Raw genomic sequence first — 19,671 nt, 5'->3', positions numbered from 1 at the left:
TGAGGCGACAGTGACGGCCACGCTTGAATAATCCAGGACTTCTTCTTAAACCGAGTCTTGGTGGACTGGTTTTGGCTCAACGAGGCCTAAGCTTCAGCTTCCCAAGTCTTGATTGGATCCATCTTGAACTCAACAGGTTTCCAGAAGAAGCAAAGCAGCCTCAGAGCATCCCCGAGGCACCGCCATGCTTCGCTGTCCAGACATCCTGCTGATCCGGAAAAACCCAGAAAGTTCCCGTTTTGTTTCATCGCTCCACAGAGCAGAATCTGCAATCATCCATTGACCTGGTTTTTGACTAAACCGGACACAACTTTTCTTTCTTATGCTTGTGGGTCGTTTACGGTGGAGTGTGACGATGGAGACTTCCAGCGTTTAGTCTGAGCCTTTCTGTGAAAACCAGAGTCTGCTCACTGGACGTCTTTTTCAGTCGCTCAAGGGTTTTTGACCACCACAGCTTCCTCTTTCTGCCACTGTTCTTCATACTTTAAACCTGAAACTACGCTTCCAGCTCTATCTCTCTGATATCCTTCAGTTTTCATTCCCTCATTTGTATCTTTGAACAGTTTGTGCAGTCACATGTCGTCATGGACAAACCCTTCAGCAGCTGATGACGAACTGCACACGGTGAGCTTGATTTGAAGGTGTTTCCTCTTATGAATGCTTCTGGGATTGAAACATTTTACATTATTCATCAAAAGAGGAACTCTTTAGGTGAAATTTGCTGGAAACATTACCTGCGTTTTATTCACACTTAAACTTAGCAACCAGAGACCTAATTGGAAAAAAAAGGGCTGAATTATTTTGATTGCTCACTTTAAAAAGCATTGAGCTACAGAAAGTTTCAGCGAGTCGTGAACTGAAGGAAAATCTGAACCTTTCCGTCTGTAATCTCACAGCGACAGGGTGCTGAGTCTAAAACCAGTTCCTTTGAGATCCAGCACTAAGTCCTTCACCCCTTTTGAACCTTCAGCTTCAATCTGCAAACCTTTGAACTGCAGAGATCAGCTGTATTCAGAAAGCAGGTGGCGCCCTCTGCTGGCAGCGAGCAGGAGTGACAGACTTAACACCAGAGAGAGGTTTACTCAGACAGGGCTTTAAAAACGTTTAAGATTTCAGGATTATTCCCTTTTTCCTCATTTCTTCAGTCATGAATGATTCTCTGATCAGTCAGGAGGTGAAGTTATCAGACTGAGCATGAAAAAGGCCGTCTGTAAGTCCTCATGATGAGATTATTTATCTTTTATTCTCTCTGGTATTCACACAGGGTTTGGATGAGTCATTTCTCTTTCTCTTTTAAAAACATTTACGATGTGGATTCACATTTGAGTTACTAAGCTTTTATATATATTATATAAAATATTGTTTTTGCACTGTTTGCAGTGTAGTAGTTTACTAGAGTAGGTTTACTCTTTTATCCGGCTGTCCTAATAAGTCTATTAGGACTCTTCAGCTGGTTCAGAACGCTGCCGCTCGGGTACTGACTTGGACTGGGAGGAGAGAGCACATCTCTCCAGTGTTAGCGTCTCTACACTGGTTACCTATAAAATCTAGGATAGAGTTTAAATTTTTTTGTCTGACATACAAAGCACTCAATGGCATCCGGCCATCTTGAAGACTTAATCGTTCCGTGTTATCCGTCTAGGTCAGGGGTCCTCAAGCTCTGGCTCTGGAGCCTCATGCGGCCCTTTGACTCCTTTGCAGTGGCTCCTTGTAGCTTTAAAATTATTATTAAAGTAAAGGGCTTTTAATATTTTAATGATAACAAGACAGACACAAAGTAAAATCATGATATAAAATTTGGAGTAAAATGCATCACCTCTTAAAACAAAGTTTTAATTTTTTTGTAATTTTTTTGTATTTAAAAAAAATAATAATAATTTAATTTTTTTCAATTTTTTGACATTTTTGGAAATTAAGAAAAATAATTCCACATTTTTAAAGATTTTGCAAATTTTTTGATTTTTTTTTTTATAAATCCCTCTTTTTCGCAATTTTAGAAAGTCTTTACAATTTTTGGAAATGAAGCAAAATTTTGAAATTGCATTATTTAGGGTTTTTTTGTTGCAAATTTATGACATTTCAACAATTTCTTTGAAATTTTGCACATTTTTTAAATTCATTTCTTATTTTGAAAATTTTTGATCTTTTTTTTTCAATTTCCAAATTTTGCAAAATTTATAAAATCTATGAAACTACAAATTCCTTTTTTTTTGTCAAATTGGCAAAATTATTAAAAACATAAATTAAATTAAATAAATTAATAAATCAATCAATACAAATAAAAAACTAAGAAATCACATGTACAAATTTATAAACATAATTATTCAACTGATTATACACTTTTTTTGTCTTAATTTGAAGATAAAGTAGATTTTGCAGCTCCTGAATGACTTTCATCCAGGTGAGCTGAGGCAAAGCGGCACTTTTGAAAGTAAAGGTTGCAGACCCCTGCTCTAGGTCTTTGTGTTCTCAGCATGCAGGTCTGCTCGTTGTACCTAGGGTCTCTAAAAGTAGTATGGGAGGTCGAGCCTTTAGTTATCAGGCTCCTCTTCTTTGGAATAACTTACCGGTTGAGGTCCGGGGAGCAGACACGATCTCAACCTTTAAGAGTAGACTTAAAACTTTCCTTTTTGATAAAGCTTACAGTTAGAGCTGGATCAGGTCTGAACCAGCTCTTAGCCATGCTGCTATAGGTTTAGACTGCTGGGGGGAACTGACACACAGGGCTCCTGTTTCCCTCTTTTCCTGTCAGTCCAACTTCTAGTCTTACTGTTCTGTTATAGTTACTGACTATACACCTTAAGATAAGATAAGACTCCTTATCTTGTCTTGATGTTGGGTTTCTGCCAATAAAATTTTATTAACATTTATGGGTCTATACCTGTAAATGATTTTGTAAAGTGTCTTGAGATAACGTTTGTTATGATTTGGCGCTATACAAATAAAGATTGATTGATAAAGAGATTGCTAAAAAACAATATCACATAAACACGTCCCCTGAGATATTTTTCTGACTCATAACCTGATCTAAACTCTGCTCTGCTGTTGTCCTGAACTGACCCTGAAGCCCGCATGGACCCATCAGACGTTTGGACCTGTTTATCAGTGCAGACCACGTGAACCGGTCCAGAGACCAGCAGGTCCCCTTATCCAGCATCCTGCCTCTATTTTTACATCCTCCAGCACGTCACTGAAAAAGGTGCTGGTGACACAATAAACACAAAGCCATGGATAGGTCTACCATAAACACGGAGCAAAGCTGCAACAGGACAGCGGCGTTTTATCACGCTAAGTTAAAGAGCTGGGATATGAGAAAGCAGACGCTCTGTCCATGTGTTAAAAGCTTTAAAAATATCAAAAGTAAAGTTCATCTGTACTTAATATTCTGGTTTATTTCATTGCATCTACAGTGATAATGAATTCATAAACTCACAACTTTATTGCACTCAATCAGGGCCTATATGCGTCCATGGTCAGCTGATCTTAGGTTGTTTGGTTGGAGGATGGTTTCTGCACCAGTTGAAGCACGCACACGTTAAATCTGTGGTAGACGGCGCTGCACCATCGGCTCAAACAGCACTGTCTGTGTCATGACTGTCTCTGTCACTGCACAACGTCTAAACTACCAGTAGTTTTTGTTTAGCTGCTGATGTGCGTGTTCGTGGTCATGTGGCAATAACAGCTGCTATGCTATGTTATTATCTATGTTTGTTTAAAGTGCCTGATGTGCTTTTAGTGACTGAATTTTGCACTGATGTACTAAAGATTATCTCTTTGAAGCTTCCTAAACTAAACTAAACTAACAGGAAGAGGCCCCAGGATGGAGCCTTGGGGGACTCCACATCATATTTGTCTGCTTGGATGTGAGGTTAACTGTGGTTTCACTACTTATTATTAAAACTAAGAGGAGCTAAATGTAAATTTAAACAAGGTTTTGGTCATTAATGTGTCACTAAATTGGCTCATCTTCCAAAACAGTAATTTAGATACAATCACAGTGACTTGGAAATAACCCCAGGGACTCAGACATGACCTGACTTGTACGTATGACACAAACAGGATTAGACACTCTGGTAGTACACACTGTCATAACTCGGGTATTTAAACTGAGTACGAATATTGGTGTTACTGAATTGAAAACAACATATAACATGGCGTTATGATAATGACCTGACGCCAGCATTTAGTGACCGAAAAATAGAAACAGACAAGACTCTTGTTGAAACAAAGAAGAAGAGTTTTGGGCTTTAAACTGTTTAAAAATCTAAAGACAGGTCTGATGGTTATGAATTGCAGCACTATGCTGCTTTTGAGCATGTTTTAATAAATAAATAACTATTTTGGGCGTACACAAGCTATAAAAAGCCTTGTTTCATAACTTTAATACTCTAACGAGGAGTTGGGTTAGTGGAGTCTTTAACTAACCACCTTTTAAATCAGCAGGGAGATGTTAAAGATGAATTTAAGCCTGTAGTATAACTCTGAGTGCATTATTTGTCATATTTTTAGGACTTTAGAGGCAAAAACTTGGTATTTCCCTGCCCAGGTGACTGCTGCAGGTCCTGGTTGTCCTCAGGTGACCCTGAAACACACATTTTGTATTGGAGTAGCCCTGCTCCCCTGCAGTGACGTCAAACACTCCTCCATACACCCCAACAACACCAAACTCCTCTCGGTTCCCTCAGCTCTAAAGCCTCCATCTTTATTATTAAATTACACCTGTGATCAGCGCACCTGGGAGGCTTTAGCAGCCCAGTCAGCGGCTATTTACGTCCTTAAAATCGTATTAAGGGACTAGACTGCAGCAGGGTTGGAGTGGTACCGTGTGTCTGCGGGCAGAGGAACAGCTTGACGCCGGGGGAGTCGAGCTGCAGCGCGGGTTGAAGTCGCCCCTGGTGCCGCGGTGCTTTCCTGTCTGTCCCTCCGTGTGTGGGGGTGTCTACCTGTCTCCCGCCTCTCTCTACCTGTCTTCCCGCCTTTCACTACCCGTCTCCCTCTCGGTACCGTTTCGGGTCCAGCCGCCATTTCTGCTCCCGAGGACGACAGCTGTCAGTGACCGAGGACGAAAACACCGACGGGACCATGTTGACTCTACTGACTACCATGTATCTGGTGGTGCGGGCGGTTTCCTCACGGGTGAGTGAACGCAGCACGGCCGGGTGGGACGCTAAAAAAACCGCGGGGACGCTGCTGACCGTGCGTCCTTGAACGCAGCATAACCGTTACTCCCTAAAGTTAATCGTGGGGCCCGTTTTCCCTCCGACATGCCGTAGATTAAACCAGACGGTAGTTGTGTCTCACACTGTTTATTCACAGAAACATCCGCCGTGTCTCTTTTTTCTTCTTTTCGCGGGCCTGTCACCGTTTGACTGAAGGAGAGAAAATGGCGGCCGTAAACTTTTCCCACCTTCGTGTAGGTGAGATATCGGCATGTTGAGCCCTTTTCTGACCCCGTCATCTTTAATTCATTAAGAGTAGATCCTACTTGGCAAAGTATCAGTGGCACGGTGAAGCTATTCAAGGTGAACAGGGAACTTCCGGTCTTAGCTTCCAAAGTAAAAGACCAACGCTAATGGTTGCACTAAGATATGACTGAAGAAAAAAAAAACTTTACTACTAACTATTAATACTTGTAGGCTGGATTAAGAAATTTGAACTAATTCCTAGTTTTGTTTTCGTTCTTCAATCACGAACAGAGGCAATATTTTTCAATTCAATTTGATTTTTTTTTTATAAACTTCTGTTTGTTGGGGTTATTCCTTTTATCAAACACATAAGAAAAAATGAGAGCTCAACACTTGTAGGAAAAAAAAAACATAAAAAAGAGCATAAAATATGTTTAAAAAACACAAGTGAAAAGAAATACACCAATTATATAATAACAATAAAATATATATATAAAAAACTTACAAAGTAGAACTAAACATTTTTCTATTTAATTATGTATTTATTTACTTATTTATTTATTTATTCAATTCAAATGGATAACTGAAATGATGTGAATAGGCACGAACAAAAGCTTAAACAACTTAAATAAGTTTGATTTAGTCAAACATACTTTTTAAATGTCAAATGTTAGGTCGAACTGATTGAGCCAAGTTGGTTTTCTTTATTATTATTATTATTTTTTTTAACTTTCTGTTAATCCGAATGTGGGTTGGCCACATTGCGCAGTCATATTCATACTGGCTCTGGTGTCCACTTACAGTCCATGGCCGCTACATGTTAAGCCCTGAGGTGATGCCAGAAGCTAGTTTTGTGCTGGTGATATGCGAACTCTTAGTTGCATAAGTCGCACATGCTATAATAAACTTTAATTTTATTAACCCAACATTTGTTCTATAGTTAATTAATCTTAGCTAACACTTTAAAATCGCAGCTGTATTTAATGCCCATATAATCTAAAAATGCTTTCAGTAACTTCATCAGATCTGAAATGTGTAATTTTTGTATGGAAGGCCTAAGCAGAGATGCAGAAACACATTTAATTACTGAATTTTCCTGTAAATGGTGAATTTATTTTGGTTAATGTATCCTGAGACGTAGACTCATTTTTCATTTAATGTTGGTAAAAACAAAGTGTTATTTTTTTCATTATTTCATATAGTTATCCTATGCTAACAAGCCTTATTTTGGAATGGTAATGTGACTAAATACTGGTGATTTCAGAAAAACTTGGATAGGCAGTTTTATATTCTATTATATTATATGTGATATTTTCTGTCATATTATGTAGGAATTTTTATCAGTTTCACATAATGTTATAGTTTTACTTTTTCCTTTTAAAAAGTTGTGTCGGACCCCCACTGTATAACAAAATCAAACCCTAAACTTTCTTTGTGTTCAGAAAGTCTTCCTTTGTGCTTTTATTCTGAAGGCGGGGTTAGAGACGCTTCAGGTTCTGCTTCCTGTGTTGTTGCTGCCTTGCTGCAGCCATCCTGGATGCAGATTATCAGCACCATGGCCAGCTCCTGCCAGCAGCACAGAACTGCAGCCTGTTTTAGCCTCTCAGAATCTGGACCCAGTCATCAGATCCAACATGGCCGCCCGTGTCCTTGATAGGCTGAGGGATGAATGAAGGCCTGAAACTGATACTTCCTGTCTGAAAGGACATCTCTCTCCTTCAGCTACTTTATTTTCTCTGTAAGGGGGGTGGGGTCCTTTACCAGAACAAGAGGAGACTTTTACCTCCTAACTTCTACTTTAGCATGTCAGTCCAAACTTGTTGATTTGCTACAAATAAAGATCTAGAAACAGTCATTCAAACGTGTTCATGGAAGGATGACCTCCACTTTATCCAAGACGCCACCTGACATCGTTATGCTGTCGATGGGATCATTAAAAGCATGTTTACTGTGGTATTAAATCAACCAAAGTAGAGACTCTGATAGACTTTAACTACCTGTCTGCACCTGTAGATCGGTCCCCTGCTGGTCACTGGACAGAATGCAAATGTCAGACTCTCCTGCACTCTGATCTGTCAAAATCCTGTCCCTGTATGCCAGCTCTTCCCCCCTGATTTAAGTGTGTGATCAAAGTGACGTCTGAACTTTCAGACGGTTGACTCTGATCAGATTTACCCCCAGTGAAGCTGCAGATAACTGGCTGAACAACAACTTAACAGGCTGGCTGCAGATCTCGGTGACTTCATGTCGTCTGGAGAGTGAACTTGACTCCAGGTGACCTCTCACGTTCAGCTGTGGTTTCCAAAACAGCGATGGAGAGTTTACGTACACGTTCCTCAAGGTTGTCATACAGTAGATGAGTTCTCAAAGATGTTGATGGATCTGTTTCATGCTCCACAACAGGCCACTAAAAACGTATTAAGACCTGTTTTTGAGATGATACTCCAGAGGGTTTCATGTAGCTCTTGATTGGATTCTTGTAATCCAATAGGGATCCTTGTTAGATCATCAGTGGGTTTTGTGGATCCATGGGTTGGTGGTGGTTAAAAGCAGTTCTGGTTCTTGGCATGGTCATTGGGTAGTTTTAGTGGTTGGATATTGGGTTCCACCAGTTCTTGTTGGGTTCCTGAAGCCCTTCCACAGGCAAGGTCTTCCAGAAGCGAGACCTTCCACCTGAAGAGAACGTGTGGCTCTAAGGTTTAAGTGTTCTTTACGCGAGTCATTGAAGGATTGATGCAGAAGTTCTTGAGGGTTTTGTGCAGCATGGACGTTTTCAACAAGGCTCTAGGGTTTCTTGTTGGACTGCAAATGGTTGTCAAGAGGCATCCTGAGCCTTATGCTCTCATTTAGGGTGTTTGATTCCCAGGAATGTCTCAGGGTTTCCTGTGTGTCAGGGGGTTTCAAGGGAACCTCTTTCTGGAGTCCCCCAAAGTTTCACAGGTTCACTTGTTGCTTGGGTTGGTTTTGTCGACTTCGAGTTAGAATGAAGGAAGGTCTTGAGGATTTTGTTTTTAATTGACAAGGTCTAGAGTTTCCAGATTGTTCTTTTAGTTCTAAATATGGTTCTAAGGGTTCTTGTGAGTTATGTGAAGGTGGATCTTCAGAAGCAGCTTCAGCTTCAGTGCTGCCAAAGGTTGAAAGTCAGCCAATGGTTTTGTTCCTGAAATATTCTGGTAGTTCACTTGAGTTTTTTGGGTTTCTCACAGCATTCAGTGAGTTCTGAGGGGACTTCCTGATGGATGTTTGGTTGATGAGTAGTCTCCAATGGGTCTGTTTGAGTCCAAAAAGTTTTTGGGTAACAGTTTAAGGAGATGCATTCTATAGGTTTTAAGGTCAGTACTTGTGGGAGCTTTGGGGGTCATCAGTGTATCAAGAAGTCCCTCCATGGAGTGTTTTTACCTGTAGATGTTCCTAGAGTTGTTTTTGTAGTGACAAGAGTTGTAATCCTGGTCTTGATTGGTGTCTGAAGGAGTTCCAGGAGTCTTTAAGGGGATTTCTAGTCCGCTCTTGATTGGATTCAAAGATGCTTCATGAGATTACTGGTAGATCATGAGGTGGATCCAGGGATACCTGCCAAGCTCCAGGGTTCAGGTGATTTCATGGTTTGTCTTCTGGCAGGTTCCTCAGCATATTCATGTGTTTGGTGGTTTTTCAGGGTTTCTTAAGGCCTTGTAGGGGTGACTAAATTATGCTCTGTGTCAGGAAGGGAGCCTTCTGTCTGAACTTTTCGATCATTTTATCTGTATTTGTACCAGCTCATGAAAACTGACCAAACATTGCAGTGCTGCCAAAATCACAGCCGCTGTGAAACTTCCAACATTACGTCAACTTTGTGGTACTTCATGGATTCTGGAGTTATGTTAATCTGGATTAGACTTTGAGGACCCCCAAGAGTTCTTGAGGGAGTTACCAGAGTATTATGCATGTTTTCTAAAGGCGCTGCAGCCTGGAGTTTTAGGGATTTCCAGTTGGTTTGTTAAGGTAATCAGGATGATCTTGGAGAATTTCTGGACAGCTGTTGGTTGGATTAAATGAGGGTTACTGGAGTTTCTTTCAGTAGATCTTTGGGCTCTGAGAGCTCCTGTGTTTTCAGGGCTGTGTTAGTCTCACCTTTTTGTTCTTGGTTTGTGGAAGTTTACTGTTTGGTTTGGGGATTCCAGCTGGTTTTCATGGGTTTCCTGAAGTTTGAAGGGGGGGACTTTGTGGATACACACATTGAGGTTCTTTGGCAAATGTAAATAAAACAGAGGATTCTGATTTTTTTTTTTTCTGAGATAAGTTTTATCTCTGACAAAAACTTGACAGAATCGCTGCTTAGTTCTCAGAATAATAAATGTTTTTTTTCTGAATTCTGATTAAACTGAATAATTCTCTCCTATCCACACACTGGCCTCAGCCTCCTCTGTACGGTGGCCCTGAGAGCTCACTGCGCTGCGGTTTATGAAAACACTCAAAAAGACAAAACACAAGCAAATTAATATAACATCTTCATCAATTTGACAATGGGTGCATTTAGAAAAATGCGCTGTGAACACTACAACACAATGGAAGTGTTTCCAGGGGACGCCTAAAACTGATGCACAAATGCTGACACACTTGTTGTTGTCGGGGATTTTCAGTCACAGCTGAATGTTTGTCGTCAAATCATCCAAACGGTACATTTCTGTTGTTGCTGTGTGGTTAATTTTAATAGTTATGTTGAAGTTTTGAAGTATGGCTTGTTTTTTTACGCGCTGAAGGAGATTAAGTGTGATTGTACATAATGTCCCTTTAAAGACAGAACGACTGTACGGCTCTTTCAGCCTCCTCCTCGCCCCTGCTGTGTGCTGTAGGAGAGATATAACATGCTGAATAGATTCACAGTCTGAATCTCTTGTGAGAAAGTTTTGTACATTTATTTGTTCAGGGATGAAAGTTGATATTTTGCTGGAAAAAAACGACATCGTTCCTCTTCCTGCCTTAAATATATTATTTGATATGTTTGTTTTGTTTAAATGTGTCTGATTTTATAAGTGTGATAGGTCATTTAGAGCTAAAAGCCTGTTACAGACCCGTCAGAAGTGCACAGTACTTTTATTGTTGGACAATAGCTGCAGTCTCGCCTCTGGCCACAGGATGCCGCCAAAACACATCTGCCTGAATCTCATTGAAAAACGACTCATTTCAGAAAATCCTCTGCCGTATACAGCACGGGTGGGCGCGGTGTCCTCGGCGCGGTGCATTCTGGGAGAGTGTGTTCTCTTTGTCTGTTCGGCTTTGTTGAAAGCCTGTGTTAGCACTTTTAAAAGGACTACAAGTCCCAGAAAGAGCGGAGTCCGGGACTCACCGCCTGACTTTACATTAGAGCATAGAGGTGACCCTTCCGTCTAGTCCGTCTGAGCAGGAGAGCAGGCACCGCTGATCCGAAGCATCTCCATCCGACAGTTGAAATGGTAAGCTGGACCCGGGCTGCTCACTGTCTTATTGTGGAGGTTTAAACGCACTTTAATCGACCTCTAACTGCGATCTGCGTTGAAGACGTTGATGCGTTTGTAGCGGGCTGACATTGACAGGAAGGCGGCGGAGTTAGACTTTATATTCACCTCATTCTAACAGATTTGGGGCTGTGCTGGAGGTTTTCCCTGAGCCGAGTTCATGTTCACGGTAACAAGGAGAACAGAGCCTCCTCACGCACTCTGCTGCGCACTTACAGCCCGCAGGTCACGGGTGGAGGTGGCGTGAAAACCCCCGCAGATGAAGCGTTTGCATCCGCAGCAAAGCGGATTTGTTGACGCTGTTTTAACACTTGCTGAACAGTTTTCATGTGATCCGCCTCCATCTTAACACCGCGGCGTGGCATCGGCGTCAAGTTACATCATCGGCCCATTCTTTGATCCAGCCGAGGAGACCAATCGAGGCGCGGGATTCCTCAGGCCGAACCCCAGCGGAGAAATTAGCACTTTAACGAATCGGTGCTGGCCAGAAAAGTTTGCGGCAGTTTAACAGATTTACAGATTCCTCTAAAATGTCCTCGGAACAAACTTAAATTCGGCTTACATAATACTTGCTGTGAGCCTGTACCAGGCCGTGAAGCACTCTGTTTGTCAGCAGCTTCTCATTGATTTCCTGTACAGTGAAGCGTACCCCAGAGTTCAGCAAACCGCATTAAAATTATCGTTTTTTAAAGTTTATCAGCTCTAAGTTTGTTTCTGTGCACGCCGAGTTTTGAAGAGAAGTCAGATGTTTAATTTAAAGTAAACTTGGACCCAATGACGTGACTATCCTTGTGAGAGTACAAGGTCATGCTTCATTGAGCCGTTTCCATAATGGGGTTTGGTGCTGCGTCCTCTACCATAAGGGGGCGGAGCTGCAGGAAAAGGCCCTGTCAACCATAACATCCTCCTTGGTTTCAGCAGTGACTGTACAAGTTTTATTAATTGGAAAAAAATAACAGTTAGTGGTTCAGCCAGTTCAGAGCTGCACACGCCCTCCCTCTGACGTGGGTCAACATGTCAACCAAACCTGTTTCTCTCTGCAGGCTGAACCAATCCGTGTTGTGGTGACCGGCGCTGCTGGCCAGATTGCCTACTCCCTGCTGTACAGCATCGCCAAGGGGGACGTGTTTGGGAAGGACCAGGTAAGAACAGCTCTTTGGTTACATAACCCGCAGAGCCCCCTTCCCCCTGGAGCTCATCGCAGCACGGACAGCTGGGCCGCGCCGGCGTGGGGCCCGTTACATAACACACCATCATAAAGAATACATGTTTTACAGCAGGGATGACCTGAGAGAGATCTGAGGCTTCATTAGAGCCAGATTAAGGGGATCTTGTAAAGCAGAGGACTCCAAGCAGAAAGAAGAATAGCAGCATATCCTGGGATTATTTTTAGGTTAGCGTGACTGTGCTGCACATCTGTGTCCGTGTCATCCCATTTTTAAAGAAACAGTGTAACCAATATGAATAACCACTGAGGTTGAGCTTAACGGCACATTTTATTCATGTGGTTTGGTGGAAGTGGTCCTGCGAACTTTAAATCTGTCCACAATAAATAAAACAGTCGGAAATGATGAAAATGATGAATCGTCTGTTTCCTGTCTCTAAACCACAGAGGTAGAGGATTATAACTCTGACTCTTTAGCCTAGCTTATGAAGCTAATACATACTAGTATGAAAGTTAAACTGGGTCTTATATGATGGAGATGAGGTCACAGAAAAAAGATGATAATCATTTCAAGAATAAAGTCAGAATGTGAAAAGATGAGTTCAAATGTTACAAAATTAAAGTCCAAATATCAGGAGATTCATTTTAATGTCTTGGGATTAAAAGTCAGAATTTTACAAGATTTTAGTCCAAGTGTTTTGAGGTTTATGTCGTAAGATTTTGAGATTATTGTGGTTAAATTATGAGATTAATATCATGGTGTTAATTCCAGTCATTTTGTCGTGTTGTTCCTGCTTCATTATAACTTATTCTCGTAACATCCTGTTTCCCCTGACACTGTGATATTTTCCTATAAAATCATGATTATAATCCTCATAATCTACTCTAATCTCACATTAGGAGTCAAATCTTGACATTTTTTATTTATTCATGAATTCATATTCAGATTAGAGAGCAATCCTAAACTGAATGATGAACAGGTAAAGATCATTTTCTCCATAGGTGTGTGGAAATAAGAACTTTATTTATCTATTTGAAGATTTTAAAAAAGTTTTTGTGAAATTGGAGTCGGTTTTGCGTCAGTCTGAGACGTTTGACCCTGACCCACGTCAGTCTCTGATGGTCAGGTAAAGGTTTCCTGGTACCTGACCACCCGTCCCCTGGTTCTCAGAAACACCTCCACCTGTATGAGAAAGCCTTTCAGCTTCAGGTGTGTGACCTCACCTGTCCCTGTCCTCTCTCAGCCAATCGTCCTCATGCTGCTGGACATCCCGCCCATGCTGCCCGTGCTGGAGGGGGTCGTCATGGAGCTGCAGGACTGCGCCCTTCCACTGCTGAGGGGTGAGTCCAACGCGTGACCTCTGACCTTTATTCACAGACTGGATCCAGTCAGCGCCTGACGTCTCAGGGTCTGTGGACTGAAAGAGAGCCCAGCGAGCGTCTGCTGAGTCTTCCCTTCAGGCTGAAAACACACAAGGAGGGTCTACACGTCTTAAAGTGACAGTAACAGCCTGTAACTATGCTGCTGTACGTCCTCTCAGGGTGCTTTTAGTCCCTCACAGGCACCTGTCCTTATACTCAGGGTGCTTTTAGTCCCTCACAGGCACCTGTCCTTATACTCAGGGTGCTTTTAGTCCCTCACAGGCACCTGTCCTTATACTCAGGGTGCTTTTTGTCCCTCACAGGCACCTGTCCTTACACTCAGGGTGCTTTTTGTCACTCACAGACACCTGTCCTTACACTCAGGGTGCTTTTTGTCCCTCACAGGCACCTTTCCTTACATCAGGGTGCATTTTGTCCCTCACAGGCACCTGTCCTTACACTCAGGGTTCTTTTTGTCCCTCACAGGCACCTGTCCTTACACTCAGGGTGCTTTTTGTCCCTCACAGACACCTGTCCTTACACTCAGGGTGCTTTTTGTCCCTCACAGACACCTGTTCTTACTCTGTGTGTGACAGTGTAATGGAAACAGTGGAGGAGGCTTCTCAACCACAGACTGCTGTTAAATTCAGACTTGTTGTCCTTTATTTCTGACTTTGTTTCCAATCTCTTGACTCGTATCACTCAGTCCTCTCCTGGATCACAGAATTTAACCTTTTGTCTTCAAACCTGAACTTTTCTCCGCCTTAAATTTTGAATTTCTCTCAAACATTTTGACTTCAGTCCAGAAATCTTTGTTTTTCAGACTTAAGTCCTGTTGTTCTTTTTCTCAGGATCCAGACTGTGATCTCAGAGTTTAGACCTTCTCTCCTCAGATTCTGACTTCACTTCCTGTTCTTTCCTTTTCTTTCAAAGTTTTCTGTCTTTCAACATTCAAAACTCAAAACATACTGCAAACTTCTGCTTCTTCCCTCCTAAAATTGTGTTTTTTCCCCCAAATTCTGGCTTTTATTTTGAAAATCTGACTGTGTGATCATTGTGAAAAATGTCCTGAGTTGTTTTTTTTTTTGTTCTTTTGTCGGTGTGACTTTCCATTATGAGCAGAGGGTTTTTTATTCTGGTGTTTAGATGTATCAGCCGTCTCCCTCCTCTTCATCTGTGTGTGTGTGTGTCCTCCGTAACCTCTGCTGCTGAGAGGAGGAGGAGGAGGAAGGAGGGTCTAGAACGAGGCTTCTGATTGGTTGGAGGTTCAGGCATCCCAGCAGCCAATCAGAGAAGTGGTGGGACAACAATGAGCAGAGGGAAGTGGACTCTGAATGAAGTCCAGACCAGATAACGGAGCGGCTCCTTCTGATGATCTGTTTGTCTGGATGAGCCAGGGCAGCACGAGTCCATCAGGGGGGCTGAGGGGGAACTGTAGACCAGCAGAGGGTCTGAGGAGGAACTATATACCAGCAGAGGGTCTGAGGAGGAACTATATACCAGCAGAGGGTCTGAGGGGGATTGTAGACCAGCAGAGGGTCTGAGGGGGATTGTAGACCAGCAGCAAGTCTCCCTGAATCCACAGTTATCGTCCGGGGTTGAAGGAAGTTTGTGTTTGACAGCAGCAGAAACATGGTCAGAAAGAGCAAGCCTCACACAGAGACGTCACAAACCGGTTCACAGGATCAGAACGTGGTCTGATCCGCATCCACACGCTGCTGAACAGACGAGTGAAGCTCTGATCCTCCCTCTGCAGATAAGAGAAACAGCTCTGGTCAAAGTGCCCAGAGAGCCAATCAGAATCAGTCTGTCAAAGACAGTGAAACCTGAGAAACTCTTTAAAATCACTTCTCTCTGTTGGAAACACCAGCTCAGAGGAAACGCTGAGATTTATGGATCTAAGAGAGTTTACGATCACTGAAGTAAAAAATAGAAGATTGAAAAACTGTAAAAATTGGTTTAAAAATGAACTACTTTTTAGAAGCTGAAGATACTTGAAGCAGGACTATTTTTTTTAAATGAAACTAAGGTAAAAAAAAAAAAAAAAAAAAAGAAAATCCCAAAAACCAAACCTTCTTCTCTTTAAAATTTTTACTTTTCTCAAAATTTAAATAATTTTTTTTTTAAAAAGTTCATCTGGAATTGATCTGATTACAAAAACAAGATCAGTAAACAGAATAAAACAAATGCTTTTAGCAGTGTTGAAAAAACTTCAATATAAAAGGCAATAAATGTTCAGACAATTTTTTTAAGTGAAACAAATTTGAAAAAAATAAAAAATATTTAAAAAATTAATTCAAATATTAAAGATTTTGAAATATCCCTTTAAAAATTAATCATAATTAAAAAGGTTTATAAAGCTGAAGAACTATGATAAACACATAAGGAAAATACTAAGTTATATATAAGTTTATCAGTTTCTTACTCTACATTTATAACTCAATCATTAAGAATCTAAAAAACGAGTTTATATTAAATAATCTGGTTAATATTAAATTATGTGGGCAATATTAAATAACATGGTTTAAATCTTTTTGTTTGTTTTTTTTCAGGACTCAAAAAATGTAAAATATTATTTTAATATTTCAAAATGAGACAAAAACCAAACTCTGCTCTAATGTTTGAAGCCGTCGTTTTTCTGTGAGTGGTATGAAATCTCTCTGACTGCAGCAAACAGACTCAGTAATGATGTAATGATCTTCATTGTGCATCCTTCACCTGGGTGTTAGACCTGGTCTGATCCCGCCCCTCTGTCCCTCTGCTCCGCCCACAGAGGTGATCCCCACTGACAAGGTGGAGGTGGCCTTCAAGGACGTGGACGCCGCCATCCTGGTGGGCTCCATGCCCAGGAAGGAGGGCATGGAGAGGAAGGACCTGCTGAAGGCCAACGTGGCCATCTTCAAGACCCAGGGGCTGGCTCTGGACATGCACGCCAAGAAGACCGTCAGGGTGAGTCCTGCAGTGAAACCAAACCACATCCTTTGACTGAGAACGCTCCTGGTGTCACCAGCTCTGAGAGTTTGATCCTCCAGGGTCAATGGGGGAGGGCTGGGTCAGTTTCAGTCTGATGGGGTCAGTTTCAGTTTGATGGGGTTAGTTTCAGTCTGATGGGGTCAGTTTCAGTTTGACGGGGGTCAGTTTCGGTCTGATTTGGTCTGTTTCAGTCTGACGGGGGGCGGTTTGTGTGTTTCAGGTTCTGGTTGTGGGGAACCCGGCCAACACCAACTGCCTGATCGCCTCCAAATCTGCTCCATCCATCCCCAAAGAGAACTTCTCCTGCCTGACCCGCCTGGACCACAACAGAGCCTGCTCTCAGGTACACACACACGCACACACGCACAACAGCACACACACACAAACACACACCAGCAAACCAGCACACAGGTTACCTGGTCTGTGACGCAGCTGCTGTTGGCGTGTTTCTCCTGCAGGTGGCGATGCGTTGCAGCGTTTCTTCTGACCACGTGAAGAACGTCATCATCTGGGGAAACCACTCCTCCACCCAGTACCCCGATGTCCACCACGCCAAGGTCAACATCAACGGCTCCGAGGTGGCGGCCTACGACGCCGTGAAGGACGAGGCGTGGCTGAGAGGAGACTTCATCTCTGTGAGCATTGTCCTACAACTGGTTTGTCCTGTTGGCGTCACGCAGAGCGCCGCTTCTCAAACCTCCTCTCCTTCCCCCGCAGACCGTGCAGCTGCGTGGTGCCGCCGTCATCAAGGCCAGGAAGCTCTCCAGCGCCATGTCTGCCGCCAAGGCCATCTGCGATCACATGAGGGACATCTGGTTCGGCACCAAGGAGGTCAGAGCGTCACTGAAGCCTTAGTCACTTCCTGTTTCCCTGTTCGACTGAAACTCCCCGACAGTAGCTCGAGAAATGTCCAACTTACTCTGAAACCTTTAACTTCACTACCTTTTCAGACACACAGAGGGCGCCATTCTGTGCCCGCGCAGTGCATTCAATGACAGTGACGTACTCTAGAAACTAAATCTTTATATTCAGCAACTTAAAGACCCCACAGGAGACTTTTCAAAGTCAGACCTGATGTTCTCAACGTCTCTGTAAGACCTGACATTTCCCTGGTCTCTGTAATACCTGACATTTACCTGGTCTCTGTAAGACCTGACATTTACCTGGTCTCTGTAAGACCTGACATTTACCTCTGGTCTCTGTAAGACCTGACGTTCCTCTGGTCTCTGTAAGACCTGACTTTCCTCTGGTCTCTGTAAGACCTGACATTTACCTAGTCGCTGTAAGACCTGACGTTCCTCTGGTCTCTGTAAGACCTGACATTTACCTTGTCTCTGTAAGACCTGACGTTCCTCTGGTCTCTGTAAGACCTGACATTTACCTGGTCTCTGTAAAACCTTACATTCCTCCAGTCTCTGTAAGACCTGATGTTCCCCAAGTCCCTGGAAGACCTGACATTCCGCCGGTCTTTGTAAGACCTGACGTTCCTCTGGTCTCTGTAAGGCCTGACATTTCCTCTGGTCTCTGTAACACCGGATGTTCCCCAAGTCCCTGGAAGACCTGATGTTCCCCGGTCTCTGTGAGACCTGGTGTTCCCCTGGTTTCTGTAAGACCTCACATTTCCCTGGTCTCTGTAAGACCCGATGTTCCTCTGGACTCTGTAAGATCTGATGTTCCCTGGTCTCTGTAAGACCTTGTCTTTCCCTGGTCTGTGTGAAACCTGATTTTCTTCCAGTCTCTGTAAGATCTGACGTTTCCCCGGTCTCTGTGAGACCTGGTGTTTCTGGCTCACGCTGACTGAAGCTCTGTTCCCCCCGCAGGGCGAGTTCATCTCCATGGGAGTCTACGCCAAAGGAAACCCCTATGGCATCCCAGAGGACCTCATCTACTCCTTCCCTGTCCAGATCAAGGTGAGTCCATCCAATCAGGAGCCAGCTAACAGAACACAGGTGATGATGTCACAGCAACCATCAGAAGTCACTTCTCTGCCCCAAACACGTGAGGATGAGAAGACGAAATCTGACATTATGAGAAACGTCTAAATGTGTCAGAATGAAGGTGTAGTTTTCAGAGATTAAGGTAGTACCTGATTAAGGTGGCAATTTCAGTCTTTGGTCATCATCTGGTGACGTAGCTGTTGGCCTCTGTTGCTCAGGGAGGTGAAACTTTCCCATGAAGGACCCTGTGATGACCTCACCCTTGTCCTCTGTCGCCCCCTGCAGAACAAGACCTGGAAAATGGTCGAAGGACTCTCCATCAACGACTTCTCCCGCGCCAAGATGGACGCCACAGCGGCTGAGCTGGTGGAGGAGCGAGACACCGCCATGGACTTCCTGTCCCATTGACTGTCTCTCCCCGCTGGCCGACAGCAGCAGCAGCGCCCAGACGCCCTGAAGGCTGGCTGCTCGCGGCTCTGACGAAGAAGAAACCTTCCATTCTGACAAACCGTCCCAGCTGCCGTCTGTGTGTCACCTCTGTGTGTGTGTGAGTGAGTGTGTGTGTAAGTGTGTGTCATCAGGCCACTTCTTCAGGTGTTCAGATTACCTGTTTATGACCACAACCTGGCCTCCTCCTCCTCCTCGTCCTCCTTGTCTGTCTGAGGGAGTGTCTCTGTTGGTAGATGAGCTAGCTGTTCAGAAACTGTAACAGAACGAGTTATCACCAATAAAACAACCACGAAACTTAGAGACCAGCATCCCGCCTCGTTTGTGAGTCTGAGTCTGAGGTATACCACCGGGGGAGGGTCGACGATCGATCAGGGGAGACCATCAGGGCCAATTAACCACGAACTGTTTGCTGAGAGGTTTGATTTTCAGATTCTCTGTTAGTTCACGTCTAAAACATCACAGCATCTGTTCAGCTTGTGCTTTTTTACGACTCAGCTGAAATTTTCTTATTTCATATATTTTCCTTTAATCAAATCTCAACAGGGGGTCAGCTACACCCGCTCCGGATAATCCTTTCAGAGATGGACTTTTAACAAACAAGGAGAAACAGGCTGTAACTGCATCATGTCTCCTTTGTATTTCCTGCAGTGACGCATTCTGACCACATGGAGGCAGTATCCAACCAGCTGCAACTTTAATGTATCTGTCGAGTTGATAGTTTCTTCTTTGTTTGTGTTTGGGAATGATTTACAGTCTCAGCAGTTTGATGGTCTGAGTATTTGGGTTTTTCTTTCATTCTGGTAAATTATAATAGATTATAGGTTAAAGTCTCCAAAACTGTGAGGTCATCATGAAAGTCCATTTCCATCAGTTAAAAAAACAAATTAATTTAAAATGAGCCAATA

The 19,671-nt window shown here is 43.0% G+C and overlaps 1 protein-coding gene across 2 annotated transcripts; it reads left to right on the top strand.

Moving 5' to 3' along the window:
* Positions 1–4,639: 4,639 nt before the first annotated feature.
* Positions 4,640–19,066, top strand: LOC141809385 (malate dehydrogenase, cytoplasmic-like). 2 transcript variants are annotated; one of them, XM_074696379.1, is made up of 9 exons: positions 4,640–5,136; positions 11,923–12,021; positions 13,289–13,385; positions 16,180–16,355; positions 16,600–16,722; positions 16,838–17,014; positions 17,097–17,210; positions 18,200–18,289; positions 18,602–19,066. In XM_074696379.1, exons 1-9 carry the CDS (start codon positions 5,083–5,085, stop codon positions 18,722–18,724), a joined length of 1,053 nt encoding a protein of 350 aa, XP_074552480.1. In that variant the 5' UTR covers positions 4,640–5,082; the 3' UTR covers positions 18,725–19,066. The 2 variants fall into 2 exon arrangements, with proteins under 2 accessions (XP_074552480.1, XP_074552488.1); XM_074696387.1 differs by lacking the exon at positions 4,640–5,136 and adding an exon at positions 10,681–10,837.
* The last annotated feature ends 605 nt before the right edge of the window (positions 19,067–19,671 follow it).

This window comes from Halichoeres trimaculatus, unplaced genomic scaffold (genome assembly GCF_033239565.1).
Source record: "Halichoeres trimaculatus isolate MK-OKI-2021-1 unplaced genomic scaffold, fHalTri1.1 fHalTri1_scaffold_2, whole genome shotgun sequence".
NCBI lineage: Eukaryota > Metazoa > Chordata > Actinopteri > Labriformes > Labridae > Halichoeres > Halichoeres trimaculatus.
This window is presented reverse-complemented; position numbering and strand designations above follow the sequence as displayed.

Bases quoted from the DNA above. Each gene is read 5' to 3' on its own strand.
- LOC141809385 (XM_074696379.1), top strand. From the start codon at position 5,083: ATGTTGACTCTACTGACTACCATGTATCTGGTGGTGCGGGCGGTTTCC. The intron at 5,137-11,922 runs GTGAGTGAACGC...TTCTCTCTGCAG, and splicing joins TGCGGGCGGTTTCCTCACGG to GCTGAACCAATCCGTGTTGT. The intron at 16,723-16,837 runs GTACACACACAC...TTTCTCCTGCAG, and splicing joins ACAACAGAGCCTGCTCTCAG to GTGGCGATGCGTTGCAGCGT.